Source organism: Galeopterus variegatus, unplaced genomic scaffold, assembly GCF_000696425.1.
Source record: "Galeopterus variegatus unplaced genomic scaffold, G_variegatus-3.0.2 Scaffold2787, whole genome shotgun sequence".
NCBI lineage: Eukaryota > Metazoa > Chordata > Mammalia > Dermoptera > Cynocephalidae > Galeopterus > Galeopterus variegatus.
In genome coordinates this window covers 51810-75369 of record NW_007728898.1, presented here as the reverse complement: position 1 = coordinate 75369, position 23560 = coordinate 51810, and the positions used below count along the sequence as shown (strand labels likewise).

Here is a 23560-nt window from a genome sequence, read left to right as displayed (position 1 = left end):
TAAGACAGAAATCTCAAAATTACTTTGGTCATTTTCAATTACTCATAAAATATGGCAAGTGTATTTTGCAGGGAACCTTCTAGAAAAGTCATTATGATAAGATGGAAATGGAAGTACATAACATTAAAACACAGAAGATTCAATATCAAGGTGGTAATAAGATTCAACATCTACATCTCTGGATATCAGTTGGAGACAGCACCAGTTAATCTTTTTTTTAATGAATCTTAATTTCAGTCTCTCATGCTTATAAATTTTTAAAGAGCACATGGAAAAACTAAATAAAGAATGAAATTTAGACTTACTGTCATTTTTAAAAATTCAGTCATCAATCTGCAAATCACTGAGAATTATAAAATCAAGAACCAATACAAGTTATGTACTCGACTCAACTACAATAGGCAAAACCCAATATAATTTATAGCAAATGGTTTGTAAAAGAAAAATTAACTATCCTTCCAAAAACAAACAAAAAAAACTCTAACCATTTTCCTACAAACCAATTATTATGTTCTAGAATTTGGTTGCTATGACTTAAATCATCATAAATATTTATAATAAGGCCAATGTCCTCAGGCATTTGATTTAGGTTTTAAATTGCCCTCTAAGTACTTAATTGCTGAAATTACCCATTTGTCAAAAATTGATATTATGCTTAGAAACAAACAATTAGTTAATAGTGAATATTTATTTCAGATCATGATATTGATAATAGACATATTCTGCAGGCAATTAAAGTAGCAAACTGATTCTAGAAATCTAGTTAATATTGGCATTTTTTTCTTATGTGTATTCCAGTGTTCACAAGGAATACACATCAAGAAAGATAAAACTTTCACAGATGTTTTACTGAGAATAAGTACAAAATTACCTCCATGTTTTACTATGAAATCAGGAGCTATGTGCTGTTCCAGTTGTTCTTTTTACTCCCATTCATTTTCCCATGATAATTTACCTTTGGAATGCTTGCATTTCTACCCTAATCACACTAACAAACAATCTCCTCAATTCTTAAGTGCATAGCATCCATATTTTTACAAAAAACAAGTATATATCAAATATTAACAATGAAAAATATGTTCATCTTTAGAACCCAAGAAAAATGTTTAAAATGTTTCTAGATATTGTCATGCTGCATACTGAGGAAACTAAAAATCAAAACTGCCTAATTTAGAAGCAAAAGAAATTAATCACTGTGCTTTCCTTTTGTACACCATAAAAAATATTCAGTATTTATTACATTCTGATCATTTAATGATCTGGAAGCATTCAGCCAAACACAGAGCTTCAGAGTTATTAAAAGGACATGCTCTCTATTATCTTTAGCACCTGGTTTTTACATCTCCTTAAATTTATAAAGAACTGTTACAGTGCCTTATTTTAGCTGAACTTTTAAAGTTAATATGTGTAGCACAGCATTATGAACAGCTGTTAACTTAGCAAATATTATTCTTCTGTTCTTCATTTTATATGCATAGACTTAAGTAACAATAAATATCACCACATGAAAAAAATGTTAATAAATCAAACAGAAATACTCATGGGATATCTGCCACTGTCATAGTCAGACTTCTTTGAGAATAATTTCACCTGCAGTGCAGATCCTAAATGTAACCCTGGAGGAGTGCTTATCCTACAAACAGACAAACAGTGTGGAAAAACCAATGTATAATTAGGTGAGTGGCCTCCCATGGAAACCAATATGGTAATAAGGGCTGTCTGCTTCCATGTACTGCAATTCAGATGCCAAAGTGCAAGGCATTAACAAGCTGCATCTATTTTTTAACTTTCCATAGCCTCAGAGAAAGTATCACCATTATCTCCAAAATGAAAATGATGATAAACGTATGTGACTGAGTGCTTATAAAATCACAAATAATCAAGCTGATTACAGTAATTTAATGTATGAGCCATGTGATGTAGGGAAAACATTGGACAAAGAGTCAAAAAGCCCTTTAACACATTTCTTAATCTCAATGATCCTGAAGTTTATTTTCTATAAAATGTGGGGCCCAGAATGGACCTCTGCTCTGGGATGCTGATCCTGGAATGGGCTTGGCTACAACAGAAACACTTAAAGAGGTATTATTTTGTTTTTCTTTGTTTTTAGTTATATCAACAACCGATGTTTAAATTACTGTGATCATGTACCTGTTATTTACAACTGAGACATGAAATTTACTACAAATACTTTTTCCCCCTGCACAATTATTTGTTTTTCCCAGTGTTGGTCATGATCCAGTTCTTCTGTTCGTTGGTTTGTTTTCCTTTGCTTAATTTTCTTTGTGGTTATCACTAGAGTTCAAACAACAAACTCTTCTCCCATCTTGAAAATCTGCTCAACCACAGACATTCTATCTAACAATTTTATCTTCTTCATAAAACCTCTCCTGGAGACTTCTGATCTGTTAGGACTTGTGTTTTCCTATCCCAGCCTGATGCATAATTGTTATCCTGGGATGTTCTTCATCATTGTCCTGGAGATTTCCTTCTCCTCCCCCCTATACTGGACTCTGCTCCCTGGTTTCTTTGTCATCTCTTTATTGATTTATTCCCTGAGTTTTAGTCACATACATCCTCAAATAGCTTCCTGAGAAAGGATGTGAGGTAGGTAAATCTTGAACTCCTTGCATACTGGAAAAAGATTATCTTACCCTCATTCTTCATTGATAGTTTATATAGAAAATAAGTTGAAAATACTTTTACATCTGCATTTTTAAGCCATCACCCCTCTGACAAATCCCTTCAAGTGTTGCTGTTGAAAAGTCTAAGGCCATCGTAATTCTTGATCCTGTGTCGTAAACTTATTTCCTTTTTGAAGGATTTTCTTTGAACCCAGTGTTCTGAAATTTTGCAATAATGAACATTATTATCAGTCTATTTTCATTAAATGTTCTGGTCATTTAATGGACCCTCATAACCTAAAATTTCACACCTTTCACATGTGAAAAAAGTTTAATGATTATTACTTTAATGATTCCCTCCTTCCAATTACTCAGATGTCGGATTCCTTGGACTGGACCTCTAATTTTTTGATATTTCCTTTCCCATTTTTCATCTTTGTATTTTTTGTTCTATTTTCTGACAAATTTCTTCATCTTTATCTTCCATCTTTATATTGTTGATGTTTTCAATTTGTTATATTTTTAATTTCCAAGAGCACTTTTTTATTCACTAAATTTTGGTTTTTGAAAGTAACACACCATCCTTGTTTTATGGATGTACTACCTTCTTTACCTATCTGAGACTATTAATGATATATTTTTTTGAAGTTTTCTTCTCTATCTTTCCCTATCCAATCAATGCAAGCACCTTTGCTTCCTCCAAGTTACTACTTGTTCACTGGGGTCTTTCTGTATAGAGTCACCTGGATTCTTTAGGTCTATTCTCTTGGAATGATCAGATTCTCCACAGAAGACTCTTACAATCTTCTACTTTGAGGCATGACACTGTTTTCTGAAGCACCCCAGGCCAGGGCCCTGTCTCTCATGCTTTCCCCTGCCCCTCCCCAACCTGCTCAGCCCCCACCCTACTCTTACTCTGGGACACTCTCCTTCCCTGCTTTCAGTGAGGAGAAGTGGAGGCCAGCAGCCTGTAGGGCGGTGGGAGAGCAAGAGGCCAGCATTGCTGCAAGTGTACAGTGTCCTCCAGACTGGGAGGTTAAAGCAGTGAAGAGCCATAAGGAGAGTGAGAGGACAGTGCAGATCGTGGGAGGCACGCTGGGCTCTCACCCCTTTATTTGTCTGTCTGCTTGTTTGTTTTTAAACTTTCTGGGTGACTCTACTGTGGAATCGAGTTTGAAGACCTCTTAGGTGATTACTGAGGTTTCTTGTAGCCTTAAATATGCCAATAATTGAAGCTGTCCATGACATTTTGGATAAAGAACCAAAGATTTCACTAGCTAGGGGGAAATGCATAGTCATATATCAGTATATTTCACTGCCTTTCAATTATTCAAAAAGATGTAAGAAGAGGTAAATCAAATCACATTCTTTTAGAAGCAAAAATGTAGCAAGCATTAGTCTGTGACCAGGTTAATTATTCCAAGCAGGAATAATTCCTGCTGTATATAACTAATACTTGGACTCACCGTAGGTGTCCTATCTAATTCCTGTGACAGTATTTCTATGCTGTGTATACATCTCAATCACCATTAAGCTTCTCACTACTTCCTAGGGGACACTACCTCTTGAAGTATTAAACCTTCTTTATTGCCACAGTGCAACCTAGACTTGGAATATGAAGCAAACACTAAGTATTTGGAGTATGATGAATGGCCAAGGGATAAAAGAAAAGTATATGAAACCTGGATAAGAGCTGCTGAAGCACAGTTTCCAGGAGTACAGCCTACTTACTGAAAAACAGCAACCTAGAGACCCATCTTTCCATAAGAGTTAGGGGTTAAGGAAAAATAAAATGTAATGGAAGAAGCAAAACATACAATAAAAATGGGACAAAAATCACCAATAACATTGGCATAAGGACAGAGAACACAGCGACGCTTTGTAGAATAAACTTTCTTTGTTTCTACAACAAAATTTCCCAACACTTGCCCATAACTAATGGCACATAGAGGGTCATTGAGAAAACTGAACAAAGATAATAAAAACCCAGTAATTTTATGGCACTTAGAAAAGGTTCAGTCAGTTATTTAATCTCAGTTCTATCACTAAATTTGAAATTCAGGAATCAAAGTTAGCTCAGAGGACCTGCTGAGTTCCACTGTGGCTGGTAAACCTCCAGTCTCCCCAGAGCCAAAGGTCTCACTGGCTGGGCTGTCTACAGATTCTCAGAGCCAGAGTGGAAAACAGGAATAAAGTATATTGTACTGCTGCTTTTGAACCTACTCAACCCTAAGAAGAGAATATCTAAATGTGTAAATGAGAGATTTTGAGATTTTTTAATGCAAATGAAATAACAAAATTATGTTCATATTATGATATTAATATTTAGAGTTGTTCTCTAGTCCAAAGTCACACACACACACACGCACACAAAGATTTAGTTAGACTGCAACATGACCAAGATTAATAAAACAAGTATTTTCATCTGTTAAAATTTCTACTACTAAATCTAACTACTAAAAAATGATCTATGTCAATGGATACAGATTTTTAAGAAAAATAAATAATCAAAAAATTTTAGAGAAAGAAAATCTGTCAAAAAAACAAAAACTACAACAAAAAAGTGAGATATGTGCAAAATTAACAAAGACTATAAGTAATATATTGATTTTATTATTTATTAAAAAACTGTTTTATCAGAGTTCCTACAAGTTCCTACATTTTAAAATTGTACAGTATATGTTCTGGTCAAGATGGCAGAATAGACAGTCCCCAGTATCACTCTCTCCCACAAATCAACCAATTTACAATTATAAACATGTAACATCAGCCAAGCTGGGGCCACAGGAGCTCAGGGGAAGAAGAGGAGAGAACTACAGGGTTCATGAAGGTAGGAGAAACCATGATGACAGAAAGAAAAAAGTGCTCTGAGTGTTTCAGGCTGTGGCCGCTTTAATGCTGGAGCTGCTGAGCACATGGAGCAGGAGCTGGCAGAAGCCACAGCTGTGCCCTTCAGATGGAGTTACTTGGAATCAGCAGGGGAAAAGAGGACCTTCGTGGCCCCCAGGATAGCAAGACTACTAATTAGGGTTCCCATGGACCCACGCAGGAGTGAGGAGCCAGAACAGCTGAAAAAGAGGAGCCATTCAGAGGCCAGTGAGTCAACACAAGGGACTGGCACAGGGCCTGCCCCATGGGAAGTGTTTGGAGCACGGGTGGTGGGGTGATGGACCCACCAGGAGAACACTGGGGCACAGCAAGGACAGCCGATCCACCCCCCAATCAGTGCAGGCCCACTCAGAGGAGTCTGGTCAGGAATGCAGAATTGCATGGGCTGCAGTTTGATAACAAGACTCAGGCCCAGATCAGGGTTTCTACACAACCGAGGTGAACCAACTCTCTGGAGAGCCAGAAGTACCTATAAGGTCAACCATTAAACCATGAGCTGCACAAAAAGCCTTCCCTGGGGAAACAGCAGCAAAGCAGCAATTTAGCTCAATCACACAGCTCAAGTACTGGTTCCCACAGGAAGTTCACCAGTGTTAGAAGTAAGCAAAGGACAAATAATTAGTTCTGGCCCAGGCATAACACCAATGCCTTGGGGCCCACCAGAGGACATGAGGCATGGAGCCAGGGATCAGACCCCACTCCCACATCCAGGAACAGCACCAGCATCTCGGGGCCTGCCTGGGGACCCGAGTCATGGAGAAGGGGACCAGACCCCCCTCCCACAACCAGGCACACCATGCCAGCACCTTGGGGCCTGCCCAGAGACCCGAGGCATGGAGAAGGGTACTGGACACCCCTCCCACAACCAGGCACACCATACCAGCACCTCAGGGCCCACCTGGGGACCCAAGGCATGGAGAAGTGGACCGGACCCCCGTCCCACAACCAGGCACACCACGCCAGCACCTGGGAGCCTGCCCAGTGACCCAACGCATGGAGTTATGACTGGACACCCCCTCCCACAACCAGGCACACCATGCCAGCACCTCAGGGCCTGCCCGGTGACCTGAAGCATGGAGCCGGGACTGGATGTCCCCCCCACAACCAGGCACACCATGCTAACACCTCAGGGCCCACCCAGGGACCCAAGTCATGGAGCCAGGGACCGAACCCCCTGCCAGAACCAAGCACACTGCACCAGTGCCTTGGGGCCCACCCGGTGACCTGGGGCAGGGAGAAGGGGACCAGAGCCCCTCCCACAACCAGGCACACTGCGCCAGCACCTCAGGGCCTGCCTGGGGTCCTGAGGTATGGAGCCAGGGACTGGACCCCCCTCCCACAACCAGGCACACAGCACCAGTGCCTTGGGTCCTGCCCAGGGTCCCGAGGCATGGAGAAGGAGACCGGACCCCCCTCCCACATCCAGGCACTCCATGCCAGTGCCTCAAGGCCCAATCAGGGACCCAAGGCAGGGAGCTGCGTACCAGATACTCACAATAACCAGGCACACCACCAGTGCCTTGGGGCCCACCAGGGGACACGAGGCATGGATCCGGGGCAGGATCCCAGCCCACAACCATTCATACCACCAGTACCTCAGAGCCCGCCCTGGAACCTGAGGCTTGGAGCCACAGACTGGACCCCACTCTCATATCCAGCACCGCAGGGCCTGCCTGGGGACCTGAGGCATGGAGAAGGGGACTGAGTGCCCCCCCACAACCAGGCACATCATGCCAGCACCTCGGGGCTTGCCCATGGACCCAGGGCTTGGAGCCAGGGACCGGAAACCCCTCCCACAACCAGGCACACCATGCCAGCATTGCAGGGCCTGCCCGGGGACCTGAGGTATAGAGCTGGAGACCAGACCCCCCTCCCACAACCAGACACACTGCGCCAGTGCCTCAGGTCCCCCCCCCCACAGGGACCTGAGGTCTGGAGCCAGGGACCAGACACTCCCTACAACCCAGCACACTGCCAGCACCAAGAAGCATGCCAGAAACATCACCTCCATGTGAGTGGCCTACCACAGCCATCACAATAAGCATGGCTGCTGCAAAAGTGGCTAGATGCCACAACTACCACGCAGATGGTCTGTCAGCCACTGGAGTGCATTGACACAAGGAGAGTCCCCAGCAGAGATAAAGAAAAGAAGAGGATGTCTCTCTCCACAAAGCCCATTTCAGAGTGACAGAAGAAGCATCTGTCTATGATAATATTGGGGGGCCTGACACACCTCTCAGCACTGAACAAATCATTTAGGCAGCAAATCAACAGAGTAACCATTATTCTTTCGGAAGGAGAGAAGAAATCTAGGGTAATTAGAGGGGGGAGGGTGAAGGAGAGGGGGATGAGGAGAGATTGGACAAGGGGCATAAAGAATAATTACAATTTATAACAATATATATGCTAGTAATATTGATTTTATCAACATATCTCAATGTTGAACCCCCAAAATATGTATAATCAATTTTGATTCAATAAAAATAAAAAAAAAATTTTAAATAAATAAATAAAATAAAATTGTACAGTAGAACTGACCACCATAAGAATCCTCATTATTAATGTCACAGATATTGAAAAAAACACCTATGACTTATTAAGAAAAATGTTAATAACCAAATAGAAAAATGGACAATATGTAAGAAGAGGCAATTTATAAAAGCAGAATCACAAACGATCAGGAAATGTATGAAAAGATGGTCAATGTCACTCGTAGTTAAGCAAATGCTAACATAAAAGACGTTCTGAGGCCGGCCCGGTGGCGCACTGGATAGTGCGCCGCTTGGGAAGCGCGGCGGCGCTCCCGCCCGAGGGTTCGGATCCCACATACAGACCGGTTCCCGCTCACTGGCTGAGCGAGGCGCGGGAGCAACGCTGAGGGTTGCGATCCCGTTGCCGGTCCCCGGTCCGGTGCGGGGGCAACACTGAGGGTTGCGATCCGTTGCCGGACACGGAAAAAGACAAAAAAAAAAAGACGTTCTGTTTTTACTCATCAGAATGGCAAAAATAAAATGATTGGTTACACTAATGCTAGTGAGAATAGAGGAAAACAGTTCTCCTACAATTTATAACCTTGTGGGCAAATGTTCCAGTCAAATTCATTAATACAGAAATTATGCCTCTACCTTAACAAAGAAAATCCATTAACTAGATATCCAAGAGAAATAAGAGTATAAAGGTTTAAACTAATATTTACTCTAGAATAATATAATGGCTCATTCTGGCAACAGCTCAAAGATCCATTAATAAGGAACATTTAAATTTATGGTTTATTAATAGTATGGAATAATATGCAATCATTGGAAAGATTGAGGTATGCAGTCATGTATTGATTTTAAAGGATATCCATCATATATTTTAAGTGAAAAAATTATATAACATATATATTATTTTTTTAAGGAAAAATATAAACACACAAAACACCACATGTGCATATATACCTCCAAGAGCAAAAGAAAAAAGTACAAAAGAAAAAACATATGCTGCAAAGAGTGGTGCAGATGATGAATGGGAAAAAATGGAGACAAATAATTTTACTTCAAATAGTCCATAAACTCAGTTGGTTCTCAGGATTACGAAATGTAGTTATTTGAATTACTAAATTTAAAAACATCATTAAGTCTATAGTTATAACTTTGGTTTATTCTAATTCCCTAACATATGCCAAGAAAGAGTTTGTTTTAGGTTTGATGTTTTGGAACAATTTCCCAAGATGACTGACATACCTAATCTTAGAAAAACTTAGTTCTTTTAACACACAGTAATCAAATTTCTAGTAAAAGATATAAAAAAGAGCAATAGTTAGTTGGATCTATATATACATACAAATGAAAAAATATGCACTGTGAACTTACCATAACATGGTTTTGGATCATACTGATGCTTTATATTGAAACCAATTGGTAATTCAGTATGGGGTTTCAACCTAGAGCTACCTGAGACTCCTCTCTACTGAGAATAGTGTTAAAATACGATTCCAGTGAATCTCACTCATTATTGATAAACATTTCTCCATGAAGAAAAAATAGGATGAGATCTAAACAATAACATTCCCGTGAAAATATTTAATGTTACAGCATAATTTCTAACAACTAAACTGACACAATGACTACGGTTCACTTCAATATTACTTCTCTTTACACAAAAATTTTTTAAAATTTAAATAAATTTCTGATAGAGATATTAGGCTTTGGCTCAAAAAATGCATATCAAGAATGCTAACCTTTGTCTTAAAAAGATCTTTTCCTACCTTCACATTATCTGGATGCAGCCCTCCAGGGTGCTTGTCCATGTACTGACATAAATCAGTGTGCTAGAAGATAAAAGGGAAAATGTATTAATATCCCTCTGGCTATATCACAATAAATCAATATTTTCCTACTTCAAAGTCAGTATTACCTTCTGAACAAAGCAAATACAAGACAAGTAGGTGAATTTTTTAGTGTATGTAGTTGCATGTTTCCCCACTCCCCATTTTTAACCATCACTGAATCATTATCTTTTTCTCTAGGCTCTGTTTTATGTTAAACCTGTCTGTGTATTAAAAGTAATACATGCCCATTTTGTTAAGTGTCTAATTTTCTCCTCATTGATTATATATTCCATACCTTAACTAAAAACACACACAAAAACTTAACTGATCCAATTACAATTTCAATTATCTCATATTTTCCAAGTACAAATGCAAGTTATGATTATATGAGATGAAAATACCATGAATACATTATGCTAGCAAATTAATCATTAAACTTATTTAAATTTTTCATATCTATATTCCCAAAAATAATTTTCAGGTTTCCAGAACTCTTAAATATATTTGAGTAAATATACCAGAGAAATTAATAGAAATACTTTCAAAATTATAAATTAAGGTGAATACATCCAGATATAAGTTAAACATAATATTCCTAGATAACATCTTACGTTATTATTCTTTTAAATATGCCAAGTTCAATTTGCCCACAATTGTACACTGCATGTTTTCTTCTTAATGCTTTTTCTGTTCTATATTACGAACTATATAGAATTTTCAAAAAGCATGTAGAGTTACCATTCAAATTTTTCTTCTCTTATTGGAGGGTTCTATAAGATTTGTAACATTGAAACACTTAACCATTCTGTAAAAGCCAGTGAACATGAGTGTTTATGCCCATTATCAGGCTTGAATGATTGAGGAATTACAAGTTTTATAACACATTCAAGAATTGTGCTATAGTCATTGTGACCACAGTTCAGATTCTGTTATTGAGCTTTCACTGCATGCCAGGTGATGCTTGCTGGAGATACAGAGCAAAATTTAACCTTCCCTCAGACACCATATACTTCTTGGGCCCTTATTATGTTCCAGGCACTACACTAGTCACTAAGGACCCAAAATTGAATAAAATAGATGGAAATAGAAAGAAACAGACATGCCACTAATTATGGGAGAGTATGGTATGTTTTATTACCCAGTACTGGGTAATGTTAAAGGGTATGAACCTAACGTGGTCTAGAGATTTCAGAAAGGCCACTGTAAGAAGTAAGACATGAGTAGAGGATGAAAGAAGTTAGAGAATTGAAGGGCAAAGGGGAGGAAAACAGAAGAAATGTTTTTAGGTACATTCTGAAACAAAAACTGCCTTTACCTTGGACCAGACCCAAGGTGTTTGGCTTCTAAATCAAAGTCAAACTCCATGAGGTAAGGAACTGTCTGATGTGGAAATTACTGTATCTGTGGTCTGAGACACAGAGAAAAAGAAACTAATAAACAAGGTTATACATATGTGCGACTGCTCATTGAAAATAACCCTAAAGTATGATTACAATGGGTTCCACAGAGTTTTTCCTGAGTAACTATATAAAAGTTTTATTTCATGCACTTAACAAACCAAGGAATGAATTTTGGACCCCAAATTGCTCAATATTATTAACTTCACCATCCTTTCCAATAGGGATAATACCACCCTAAAAGATGAACAAAAAAAGAACATGAAAACACTTTTTACATATAACATGACATATCAAAGTAAGGTATTATTTAAAATGCTGCCCATTCTACAATAAGATCCACAAGGGTAAGAATTGTCTCTAATTTGTTCAATGCTTCACATATACGAAACAAAATATTAAATAGAAAGTATATCCAGTCATATCTAATCACATATCCATGATGTGATAACATGCTTATTAAAAATGTTAAATCTCAGTTTACAAAATAAAATCAAATTCATACTGCTTCCCAAATACAAACTAAAAACAATACACAAACAATAAAAAAAAAAAAACCAGGAAGTCTGAAAATAAAAAAATAATACCAGGGTACTTCAAAAAATTCATGGAAAAATATAATTAAAAGATAATATGAATCTTTCATATACTTTTTGAAGACCCCTCATATTTTATATTATATATTTATATTTTACATGTTTTGTCATTTATGCTGGTAAATATCAAAAAAAAGGAATCAGAAATATCCATGTAAATCAGGTATAATAGAATTCAAGAAACACGAATTCAACATTTATGCACCTAACAACAGAACACATGAACATAAAGCAAAAGTTGATAAATATAAAAGAGGAAATCAAAAAGTTCACAAAGTCTTAAAGGGTTTAACTTCTTTCAAAAATCAACAAACGAAATTGGCAAAAAATGTAAGACTAGAAAGGATATAAATAAAACAATTAACTGGCACGTTTACTTTTAGGCCTAATAAACTCATGCTACGCATGCTTTTTAAAAACAAATAGCATACTCACAAAAAGTAACAATGTATTACACAAAGAGAAAAATCTCAAAAATTTCCAGAGAGCAGAAATCGTATTATATCCTCTTCCCATAATTGAATAAAATTAACATCAAACAATTCTTTTCATCTTTGATACTGAAATGATAGCATTCGTTTGCTATTACCCAGGCAGTAATTGGAAAATAGTTGTCATTGCCTGCAAATTTGAGCAAATTTCTCATTTTGCTCTATTTGCAGAGTTTACATAATGGCATGAGTCATCAACAAACAACTTAAGGACAACCTCAGGAAGAAATATGAAAAGATGAGCCCTAATTGTTATCTGGAAACCATTTATTGAAATTCTCAGGTACAAGTTTTTTAAGTGCCAGAATTAAAATTTGTACAGCTCTCTCAGCAAGCATAAAATAAAAATTCTGAGTGTTAAAAAAACACTCAGTCATAGTGTACTTGGGTGTATTGTTTTCTTAGTAGTAAAATAATGTTTCTTCCAATGAAAGGTGGCTTAAGTTCAATGGCAGCAGGATGAAAGGGAAAGAAGAAAAGCAAATAAGAGAGGAAATGAGAAAGAGAGAAGTGAAGAAAATTTTTAAAATTCTTGGAAATTAAAAAAATCCTAAAAATGCTTACGTCAGTTTAAAAAGAATGATGATAGCACACTACATGTCAGCAATGGAAAGTGGTCAGAACATTATTAACAAGAAAATTTAGGCCTCTAAATGCATTTGTTTTAACATAAGAATGACTGAAAATAAATAAAACAACCAATAAAGGAAAGCTAGAGAATACCAAACAAGGAAATCCAAAGAAAATAGAAGGGACTAATGCAATTAATAGCAGAAATTAATTAAATAGAAGATCTAAACGACTACAGATTTGATCAACTAAACAAAAACCTACTTCTTTGAAAATCCCAGTAAAACAAACAAAAGTAAAAGTAAACCTTTGGTGAGTTTAAGTCCTTTTTTTTTTTTAAAGTAAGTAAAGGGTTTTTGGCCAAGATGTCATCACACTCAGAATGAGAAAAATGACAAACTAAAAATGTGGAGATTTAAAAATATACTACAAACATATAGCACTATGCTCTGAACTACAAATGTCTTTAAATCAATATGTTTGATATCTATGTAAAACATGTTTTTCTAAAACACATATAAATTACTTAATTTGATTATATAAGAGATAGAAATTGAAGAGCTCTACCTAAAAGGGTACTAAATTCAGATAGTCTTAATGGATAATTCTCCAAACCTTCAAGTAACATGTACAAATTACTTCAGAGCACAGAAAAAAGATAAGATACTTTCCACTCCTTCTTTAAAGCTACAGTGTCAAACCAGGCGAAGACAAGGCAGAAATGGAGAAAAAAAACTAAAGCAACCTCTTTATGAACATAAATGTACAAATTCTAAAAATAATGGCAGTAAGTACTAGAATTGTATGTTATATTAAAATACTAACATGTCAAGACCAAACAAGATTAATATTAGGAAGGAAGAAATATGCAAGCCTAAAATTAACAAATTAAAGAAGTGGAATGGCAGTGGGCACAAAAGAACATTTATGCTATATATATATATATATATATTCAAGCCTTTTTAAAAAAATGAAACGACAAAACTATGATGAAGAAAACATATTAGGAGTGGGGAAAAAATTCTTGATCCTCAAAGTACACATGATGACCTTTCTTAGCGTATGTACAAATGACATTACCATCATGAATTGCAGGAAAGAGACCATCTCCATAAATGAGATCATGGAAAATAAAATAAAGATTTTTTTCCAAACCTTTAAAATTTTAAAATCCATATTTCCTTAAATGTAAAGCACAGAAATGAGGTGTGTGTATGTGCATACACCACATGGATACGCACATGCCTATCACTAGCTATGTAACTGTGAACAGGTTACATAACCTCTGTATGTCAGAATTAGCTTCATCTGTGTAATGAGGATAATCCTAGTACACCTACTTCATAGGATTATTGTGAGATTTAATGAGTATACATCCACAACAGCTTCAGAACATTGCCTAGCATGTGGTAGATAGGATAGATGATGATGACAACAATGCTGATTTTCTGACGTGTTTTTAGGAGTAGAAGTTGGAAGGAATATTTGGAAGGATTGCCACAAAAAATGAAAATGATAAATACAGTCAGAAAACAGGAACTTCTACAGGAAGCACTTCATCCTTGTATAAGGGTACTTCAAAAATATCTAAAGATATGTATTATCTTTTAATTCTATTTTTCTAATAACTTTTTGAAGTACCCTTATCTAAGTGTTCTTCCTGTCTACGTGCCCACTCTTCCGCTCTCTATACACAATGAAACTATGTCTAGCAAATACATCATTAACCTTGGAATGCTCTGCGTGATTAGGGGCAAGAAGCTGGAAAATGTCAGACGGGGAGGGGACGAGATGGTACAAGGTCACACTTTGGACCCTAACAATCATTTTTCACAAACTTCCATTCTATCTACACTAAAAACCTTTTCTTTTCCCTCTCTCTGTTTTAATACACAGTACTATGTCTGGACTTCATTAGATGTGTCTAAATTACAAATTTCATTACATCTCTTCTTTCTTCATAACGTATCTCCTTAGTTCTGCTCATTGGATTATGTGACCCTTCTGATTCACCCTAGTCCAGAAATGCAGAACTAAACTATATAATGACGCCAGAAGGCACTTTTTAGTCATTCCATGTTTCAAAGTCATTCTGGGTACAGAAGTTCTGAACAAAAGGCCTCTATGGCACATGACCAACAGATCACTCTCCTATGATGATACACTGATAATCTCAGATCCATCTGGCTTGATCTCTAGCTACTGTTTGTTCTAATACCAAAAGGAGGACTTACAGAGAAGATCCCTGGTGACTGCATATTAAAAAGAATTTTCCCTTCCAAACTCTATCATGGCTCTAGGCTAATATCTCCTCTTTCCCTCACTGCATTATACATCACCTCATCTTCCCACACCTCCCTCTTATTCACTCCATCACTGCTGCTGTGCTTCAGGAAAATGCCATTAGAAACACTTGTGTGTGACAGGTTTATACCTGAATGTCTAGAACAGCACATCAATCTTCCATGGAGTAGGTGGTTTTAGAGGAAGCTATTAAGTGTGGCAAACATACAGACCAAGCAGAAGACAGAGTGAGAAAAGCTCAATCCTCACTAGCGTATATTCCTTTCAAAATCAGTTTCCTCCTACCTCATTGTTGATTATCCATCAGATAGTATTTATCTATTTACATAGATGAAGGAATATTTCTAGGGAAAAAAATCTGAGGAGAGTATCTGAAATAATTTCCCCCAGAGGCTAAACATTCTCTGTAGAAGAGTTTGCAAGCTTTAGAATTTGCGTTTCCCCGTGTTGATTTGATTTCTCTGTGGCTGGATCAGTTTAGAAGGCAGAAGAGAAATCTCTCTTTATAATCTCTCTTTGTCTCAGTTAATTTCAATTATATGCAGGCCTGAGAACTATAATGACGAACATTAGTCATGTGCTATACACAGCCATGAGACTTAAAGGGAAAAACACGAAAGAAACATAGGAAGATTAATTAAGTGCGTAATGACAATTTTAAATCATGCCTGAGTGGAGAAGAGCCCTTTAAAAAAGGACCAAGAGAAAGAAGCCAGCCGAAGGAAAAGAGAAACAAGCTAGACGATGATATCCACCTTTTCATATTTTCCACTCTCCAACCTTTATCATTTTTTGACTCTGATCTTGGGTCAGGGGAAAGAAGCAATACCTCTCCATCTATAGCCCATGGTAAGAAGGCTACCTGAAACTCAGACAACATTTTGGACATGAAACTGTGCCCATTTTCTAAGGCAAAACTAGAACAACTCAATTGTTAATACGCTTCATCATTCAGTACGTGCTTATGTTTCTCTTTATTTTATGTAATTTATTATGATCAAGTGAGGTGTTTCAATTGTTGACCCTTCAAATAATCAAATCTATTTGTGGGATATTGAGTTCCTCAGAGTAATTCTGCTCTTGCATTAGCATCAGGTTTCAGACTATACTGTTCTCATCAATCAGGAATCTAAATAAAGCCCCTTCCTGAACACATGCATTTGGTTCCACTCTCCTATAACGTTAAGCGTGATGTCCATAATATTTGTCAGCTACTTTTGATGTTCTCCAAAAGCACTGCCAAAATATGATGTTGAAAAGGGCTTAGCCTTATTTTTGGCACCTAAGCTAAAAATAAGGAAGCCATTCCATGGAGATAACCAACAGAAACACTCATTGTGAAGTTATGACACAGCCTCCACATCTTTTACTACTGTTTCATTAAATTTTCCATTTGACGAAGGAGAGTCAGTATATTCAAGATTGGTGTAGTTTTTAGAACACATACACACACAAAAACTGTTTCATAAGCATAAGAATACGAAGAATATCAGAAGATTACAGACATAGAAAAGTAAATCTGAACTTTTTGATCTTTAAAAGGTAGGTTTATGTTGTGTTTAAACACTGAAGTTATTTTGAAATTAATAAAAACTTGATTTACAAAACAAAAACATTAAATGGAAATATATGATTAAAAAGATGGGATATGTTAAGAGCTAGTTAATAAACTGTACAAATTGTAAGCATAAAAATATAGAGCACTCGTTTCCCTGACTTATCTTTGATTGTTTTAAGACACACCCCCAGTCCACATCTCAGTCTGATTCTAGACACCCCAACCTCCGCCAGGTAAGTGACTCATTATAAAGAATCTTTAAACAGTACTTTTATGGCAAGAGATCATATCAAGACAGTCACAATTTTATGAAGAAAAAGGTTATTATTTCCACTTCATCTTTAATGACAAAAACAAGACATTCACAAACCAGTACAAAAAGTGCTAACTTTTCCCTCTGAAGCAGAAATTCTAATTACAACTAGATTATGGTGCCTCAAGTTGCATCATAAGACACAGTATGACAATAGAGACAATATAGTCTTCCAATCTATTCCACCATTACCCAATCAAAGACATGTTATTCTTAAATAATACCACTGTTCCTCCACAGAATTATTTTACATATTACAAAACCTGTTTCTGGGTTATTTTATTTTTATCTGGTTTTAAGACACTTAGGAAACATATGAAATTCTACCAGTAAACCACACATTCCCTAGGGAGGGTAAGGGTGGTTAACACACACAGTAGTTTACACTACATAAAAATCCTCCCATGGCAATCACAGTGCTATTCCTAACTAGTCTTTTCTTTTAAATTATATAATGTAGGGCCGACCCCGTGGCTCACTCGGGAGAGTGCGGCACTACTAGCGCCGAGGCTGCGGGTTCAGATCCTATATAGGGATGGCTGGTGCGCCCACTGGCTGAGCGTGGTGCAGACCACACCATGCAGAGGGTTGCGATTCCCTTACCAGTCAGAAAAAAAAAAAAATTATTTAATGTATTCTCCTCCTTTTTCATCATAATAAACCTATAGATGTCTTAGATTTCCTACAATTCTGCCTAAATGGTTTCAGCTGTCATTTCTGAACCTAAAATGCATGGGCAGCCTGGGGCTGGTTACTGGAACAGGAAGCATTTCCAAACACATTCGCATCATGTAAAACCAGCAACCTGAAAGATCGTTTCCATTAAAACAAAAAACTTTCTATTTGGCTTCTGGCAGTGACATGATGGATAGACAGATTATATAGCTCTGCCCCAGCAGTAAGACTGTTGCAAGTCATTCATCTCTGATAAAAGGAATGCAGACACTCATGCTCTAATAGTTCAAGTGTCTGCAGTAGTTTCAATATCGTAGAAGTCAATCCTTAAACCTAAATATATATCTCTATCCATATCTATATATATGTAATTTGTTTACTTTATAAAACTCTTCAGAGATATGATTTTCCTTTTTTAAATTAAATAAATTCAATGTATAGTTTTTGGAAGTTTCAAAAAATTGGGGGAAATCTAGAAATAGAACATTCTACAGAACCATCTTATGCTAATCCAGCATTAGATGAATGTGTAAAATATGCTCTCTTGAAACAGTGGAGGAAAGGGCTATCCAGTATTATTTATTTGCCCTCTGACAAACCATTCACAAACCTAAATAACATTAAAATTTTAATGAAGTCAAATAGCAACTTTAAAAAGATGTTCCTGCTATTCTGAATCCAAGTTGACTTTTTAAAGGAAAAATAAAAAAACAGTGGATAAAAGAATGGAATGTTCTGATCATCCACCATCCTCAAGAATTTGAAAAAGGGAAAAAAATATGTTTAGTGAAGTGGGCCACACAAAATTGTTTAGACTCAAACCTTGAGATGGAAGAAAAAATAAAGTGGATTAGGTTTCAGGAATATCTTACCTCTTAAAACATGTTCTGGACCTTTCCTGGTAGACATGTGGAAGACTCCAAAATTATAGGGTGAAAGCAAGAAAACAAAAAGTTAGAAACAGAACTAAAGAAGAGAGGGGAGATAAAGAGGGGAAGGAAGATACAGGAATCAAACATGGCCATCCTGAAATAACTTTTGCTGGCTACAAAGTTGAGTAAAGGAGCCTTTTTTATATTCTTGGTTCTAAAGGATAAGACTAACACTCACACAGGAACAGATCGTACTAGAAGTGTGGTTTAGAAAACTATGAACCATTCTGTAATGAGCTTTAGGTACATGTTATTTTTAACTGTAAAAACAGTAATTATGAAACATGTAATCAGAAAGAAAATATACAATTATTATTTGTTGATTTTGTCATCATCTTTTTTTTGGCATACCAATTGAAAATCAATATCTATTTTCAAACTCTTATAATGGGTAAAGTATTAAAAGTATATAAAGATGAATAAAAAAGTATTCACAATCCAGGAGCTTACCAATGACTATAGGGGAAATAGGAATTAAATAAATGTCAATATATGCAAGTACACTTCCTCTTGTTACCTAAAATGAAATATTTATAACCTTGTTCATATCATTTGATCCAGTGATAACAATTTAGGAGGTTTTGATAATAAGGAAATACAGAGAGACATATTAGAAATAATGTTATTAAGATTTTAGAGTGCAAAATACTATGGAATTTTTAGACATGATCATGAATATTGGATTATTTATGGAGCAACAGTTACGGGTTATAGACCCCAAGACTGGATAAATCAAAAATCTCCTGAGCCAGAGAAACAGTTTGAAAAATAAATTTATATTACAAATGTAGAGTTCATCTAAATCTTCCTGGCTGATGGTAATATGCAGAATGACAGAGCTTTCAGAGAAAGTCATGGCAAACGGTGACATATTTGAAATACCCTTTTGTTACATTCGTGTGGCACACCTGAAGCATGAGTACTTCTAGGTAGGGTCAATGTTTTTGAAATAAAATCTTATTATTTACTTAGTAGGGTGTACATATAGGGACAAAAGTAATTTAAGTCTCTCAAACTCAATGAGTAAAAGGACTGCACCAGCATTTTTCAAAATTCAAGTTATTGCCTGCATAGTATGATGCTCTGAAGCATAAGAAATTGAGTAGTAGTGAAATATATATACTGTTAAGAATTGCAAGTACTACCCGGAGCAATCAGGCAAGAGAAAGAAATAAAGGGCATCCAGATTTAAAAAGATGAAGGCAAACTATCCCTGTTTCAGATGACATGATTCGACATATAGAAAAACCTAAATACTCTAACAAAAAATTTGTAGAGCTGATAAATGATTTCAATAAAGTTGCAAGATACAAAATCAATATGCAAAAATCAGTAGCAGTTTTATACTCCAACATCCAACTAGGAGAAAAAGAAATCAAGAAAGCAAGCCCATTTACAAGAGTCACCTGAAAAACAAAATACCTAGGAATAGATTTAACCAAGGAGGTAAAAGATCTCTACAACAAGAATTACAAATCGCTGCTGAAAGAAATTAAAGAGTACACCAAACGATGGAAAGACATTCCATGCTCTTGGATTGGAGGAATCAATAGTGTGAAAATGTCCATACTACCCAAAGAGATCTACAGATTCAATACAATCCCCATCAAAGTGCCAATGACATTCTTCACAGAAACAGAAAAAATAATCCTAACATTCTTATGGAACAACAAAACACCACCAATAGCAAAAGCAATCCTGAGCAAAAATAAATAAATAAATAAATAAAGCAAGAAGCATTACACTAACTGATCTCAAATTATACTACAAAGCTATAGTAACCAAAACAGCATGGTACTGGCACAAAAACATATACTCAGACCAAGGGAACAGAACAGAGAACCCAGAAATTAACTCAGGTATTTACAGCCGACTGATCTTTGACAAAGGCACACAAAGAACACAGAATGGGGAAAAGACTGCCTCTTTAATAAATGGTGCTGGGAAAACTGGACATCCATAATTAGAAGAATAAAACTAGACTCATACCTCTTGCCATATACCGAAATCAACACAAAATGGATTAAATATTTAAATATAAGACCTGAAACTATAAAACTCCTAAAAGAAAACATAAGGGAAACACTTCAGGAAGTATGACTGGGCACAAACTTTATGAATAAGACTCCAAAAGCACAGGCAACACCAGAAAAAAATAAAATGGGATTATATGAAACTAAAAAGCTTCTGCACAGCAAAAGAAACAATTAACAGAGCGAAAGACAACCTCCAGAATGGGAGAAAACATTTGTAAGCCATGCAACTGACAAGGGATTAATATTCAAAATATAAAAGGAACTCAAACAACTTAACAGTAAAAAAACCAAGTAACCCAATTAAAAAATGTGCAAAGGAGCTGAATAGACATTTCTCAAAAGAAGATATACAAATGGCCAACAAACATGAAAAAATGCTCAATATCACTAAGCATCAGGGAAATGCAAATCAAAACCACATTGAGAATTCATCTCACCCTAGTTATACTGGCTATTATCAAAAAGACAGAGAATAACAAATGCTGGCAAGGACGCAGAGAAAGGGGAATCCTTCTACACAGTTTGTTGGACTGTAAATGCATGCAGCCATTATGGAAAACAGTATGAAGGTTCCTCAAACTACAGATAGAACTGCCATATGATCCAGCAATCCCACTGCTGGGTATATACCCAAAGGAATGGAAATCATCATATTGAAGGGAAACCTGCACTCCTATGTTTATTGCAGCTCTATTTATAATAGCCAAGAATTGGAACTAACCTAAATGTCTATCAATGGATGACTGGATAAGGAAAATGTGGTATAAATACTCAATGGAATACTACTCAGCCATAAGAAAGAATAAAATTCTGCTATTTGCAGCAACGTGGAGGAACTTAGAGAAAATTATGTGTAGTGAAATAAGCCAGGCACAGAAAGAGAAATACCACATGTCTTCACTCATAAGTGGGAGCTAAAAAAAATAAAAATAAAATAAATAAGAATAAGAAAGAAGAAGGAAGGAAGGAAGGAAGGAAGGAAGGAAGGAAGGAAGGAAGGAAGGAAGGAAGGAAGGAAGGAAGGAAGGAAGGAAGGAAGGAAGACAATTACACAGTGAACTTACAAAAGGATAGAACAGAACTGAGGTTACCAAAGGTGGGAAAGGGGGAGGGGTGTTAGCAAGAAATTGGTAAAGGGCCACAAAAAATAATTAAATTGTGTAATGTTGATTTGAGCATCACATATTACAAACAGGTATTGATATTCAATGTGGGACCCCACAGATACGTACAATCAATTATGCTTCAATAAAAAATTAAAAATTTAAAAATGTTTCAAAGTTTTTTTAAAAAGCATAAGAAAAAAAAGAATCCTCAAAATTGTAAAAATTTTGTTTCAAGTAACTCGTTCAATAGGAAACAATAAGAATATCATGGGGTGGGGGGAACCTCATGAATTCTTGTATTCTGGGTATTGCCAAAAATTAAAACGGAATATAAAGTTTTAACTATTTTTCATCAGGATTCACAGCCAAAAGTAAAATTGCTGACTTGCATGTCAGAGAAAAATCTGTCAAAGATCAACACATCAGTCTTTCTCTTCTTTTGTGCTACTAGCTTTGCTCAATCCATGGATAAAGAAAATGGCCCTAATCCCTTGCTGTGCATGGGTATGAAATGAAAGATACTCTGGAAAAAGAATTATTTTTTTTCCTCAACTATTAGACACTTGCAAACTTTCAAAAATGATAACTTTCCCAGAAGCTTGGCATATTTGGCAGATATAGTTAATGTTTTGAACATGAATCTTGAAACTTCACAAAGCAAAAAACCAATGTTACTGTTCCTCATAATATGTTTTAAAGCTTTTATGCCAAAAATCTAGTTATGTAGTCAGTGAATCAGAGCTAAAAAACATCTCTTCATTCTCTTGACTTGGTGCAATTTGCCATAAAAAGTTACTGAAATAAAATTTCAAGGGAAAGAGTAAAATCTCACCTAGTATATCTGGGATGAATTCAGGTAATGTTTTCTTGATATTGTGGCTGAAAATACTATTCGAAAGTCAGTTTTAGCAAAATTTTAGAAGAAGTTATTGGTGTTCAAATTTGAGTCAATAACCAAAAATAATTTCAGAAAATCATACTGGAGAAGTTGGGGTAAAATATTTCTCAATATTTCCTTCAATACAAATTAGTAGGCTTAGCATGTAATTATCTTAATCAAACTATGAAGCTAGGTGTAATGATTCCTATCATGGAAAACACAGCAGAAACCATATTTGGCAAGGAAGGTGATGACACTTACCTCTGACACTATCTATGATCTAAAAGCCGTGGTAAACAAGCTGACTGGTGGTCTCATTGAGACAACACATGGTTTTTAAACGTTAAAAGGCCAGAATCAAGTGCTTAATAAAATCTTTTGAAATCATCATTACTTAAATTTGTTTTATTAAGAATTTAAAATTTATCAAAAATTGAAAATGACATCAAAGACAAGCATAAACCAACAGAGTGGGAGAAAATATTTGCAAAATATACATCCGACAAAGGATTAATATCCAGAATATACAAGGAACTCAAACAACTTTACAAGAAAAAAACAAGCAATCCAATTAAAAAATGGGCAAAAGAGCTAAGTAGGCATTTCTCTAAGGAAGATATACAAATGGCCAACAGACATATGAAAAAATGCTCAACATCACTCAGCATCTGGGAAATGCAAATCAAAACTACACTGAGGATGAGGATGGCTAAAATCCAAAAGACTCTGAATGATAAATGCTGGTGAGGTTGTGGAGAAAAAGGAACTCTCATACATTGTTGGTGGGACTGCAAAATGGTGCAGCCTCTATGGAAAACAACAATTGCAGATAGATCTGCCATATGACCCAGCTATCCCACTGCTGGGAATATACCTA

General features: G+C 36.3%; 1 protein-coding gene across 1 annotated transcript in view; it reads right to left on the bottom strand.

The window, feature by feature from the left end:
* LOC103598924 (cyclin-dependent kinase 14) overlaps positions 1-23560 on the bottom strand; it is a gene marked incomplete at its 3' end in the record, with an annotated part of 215166 nt that overhangs the window by 170178 nt on the left and 21428 nt on the right. The window contains exon 2 of the mRNA XM_008582988.1: positions 9763-9825. Within this exon, the coding sequence (XP_008581210.1) occupies positions 9763-9804 (42 nt within the window). The remainder of the gene's footprint in view (positions 1-9762; positions 9826-23560) is intronic.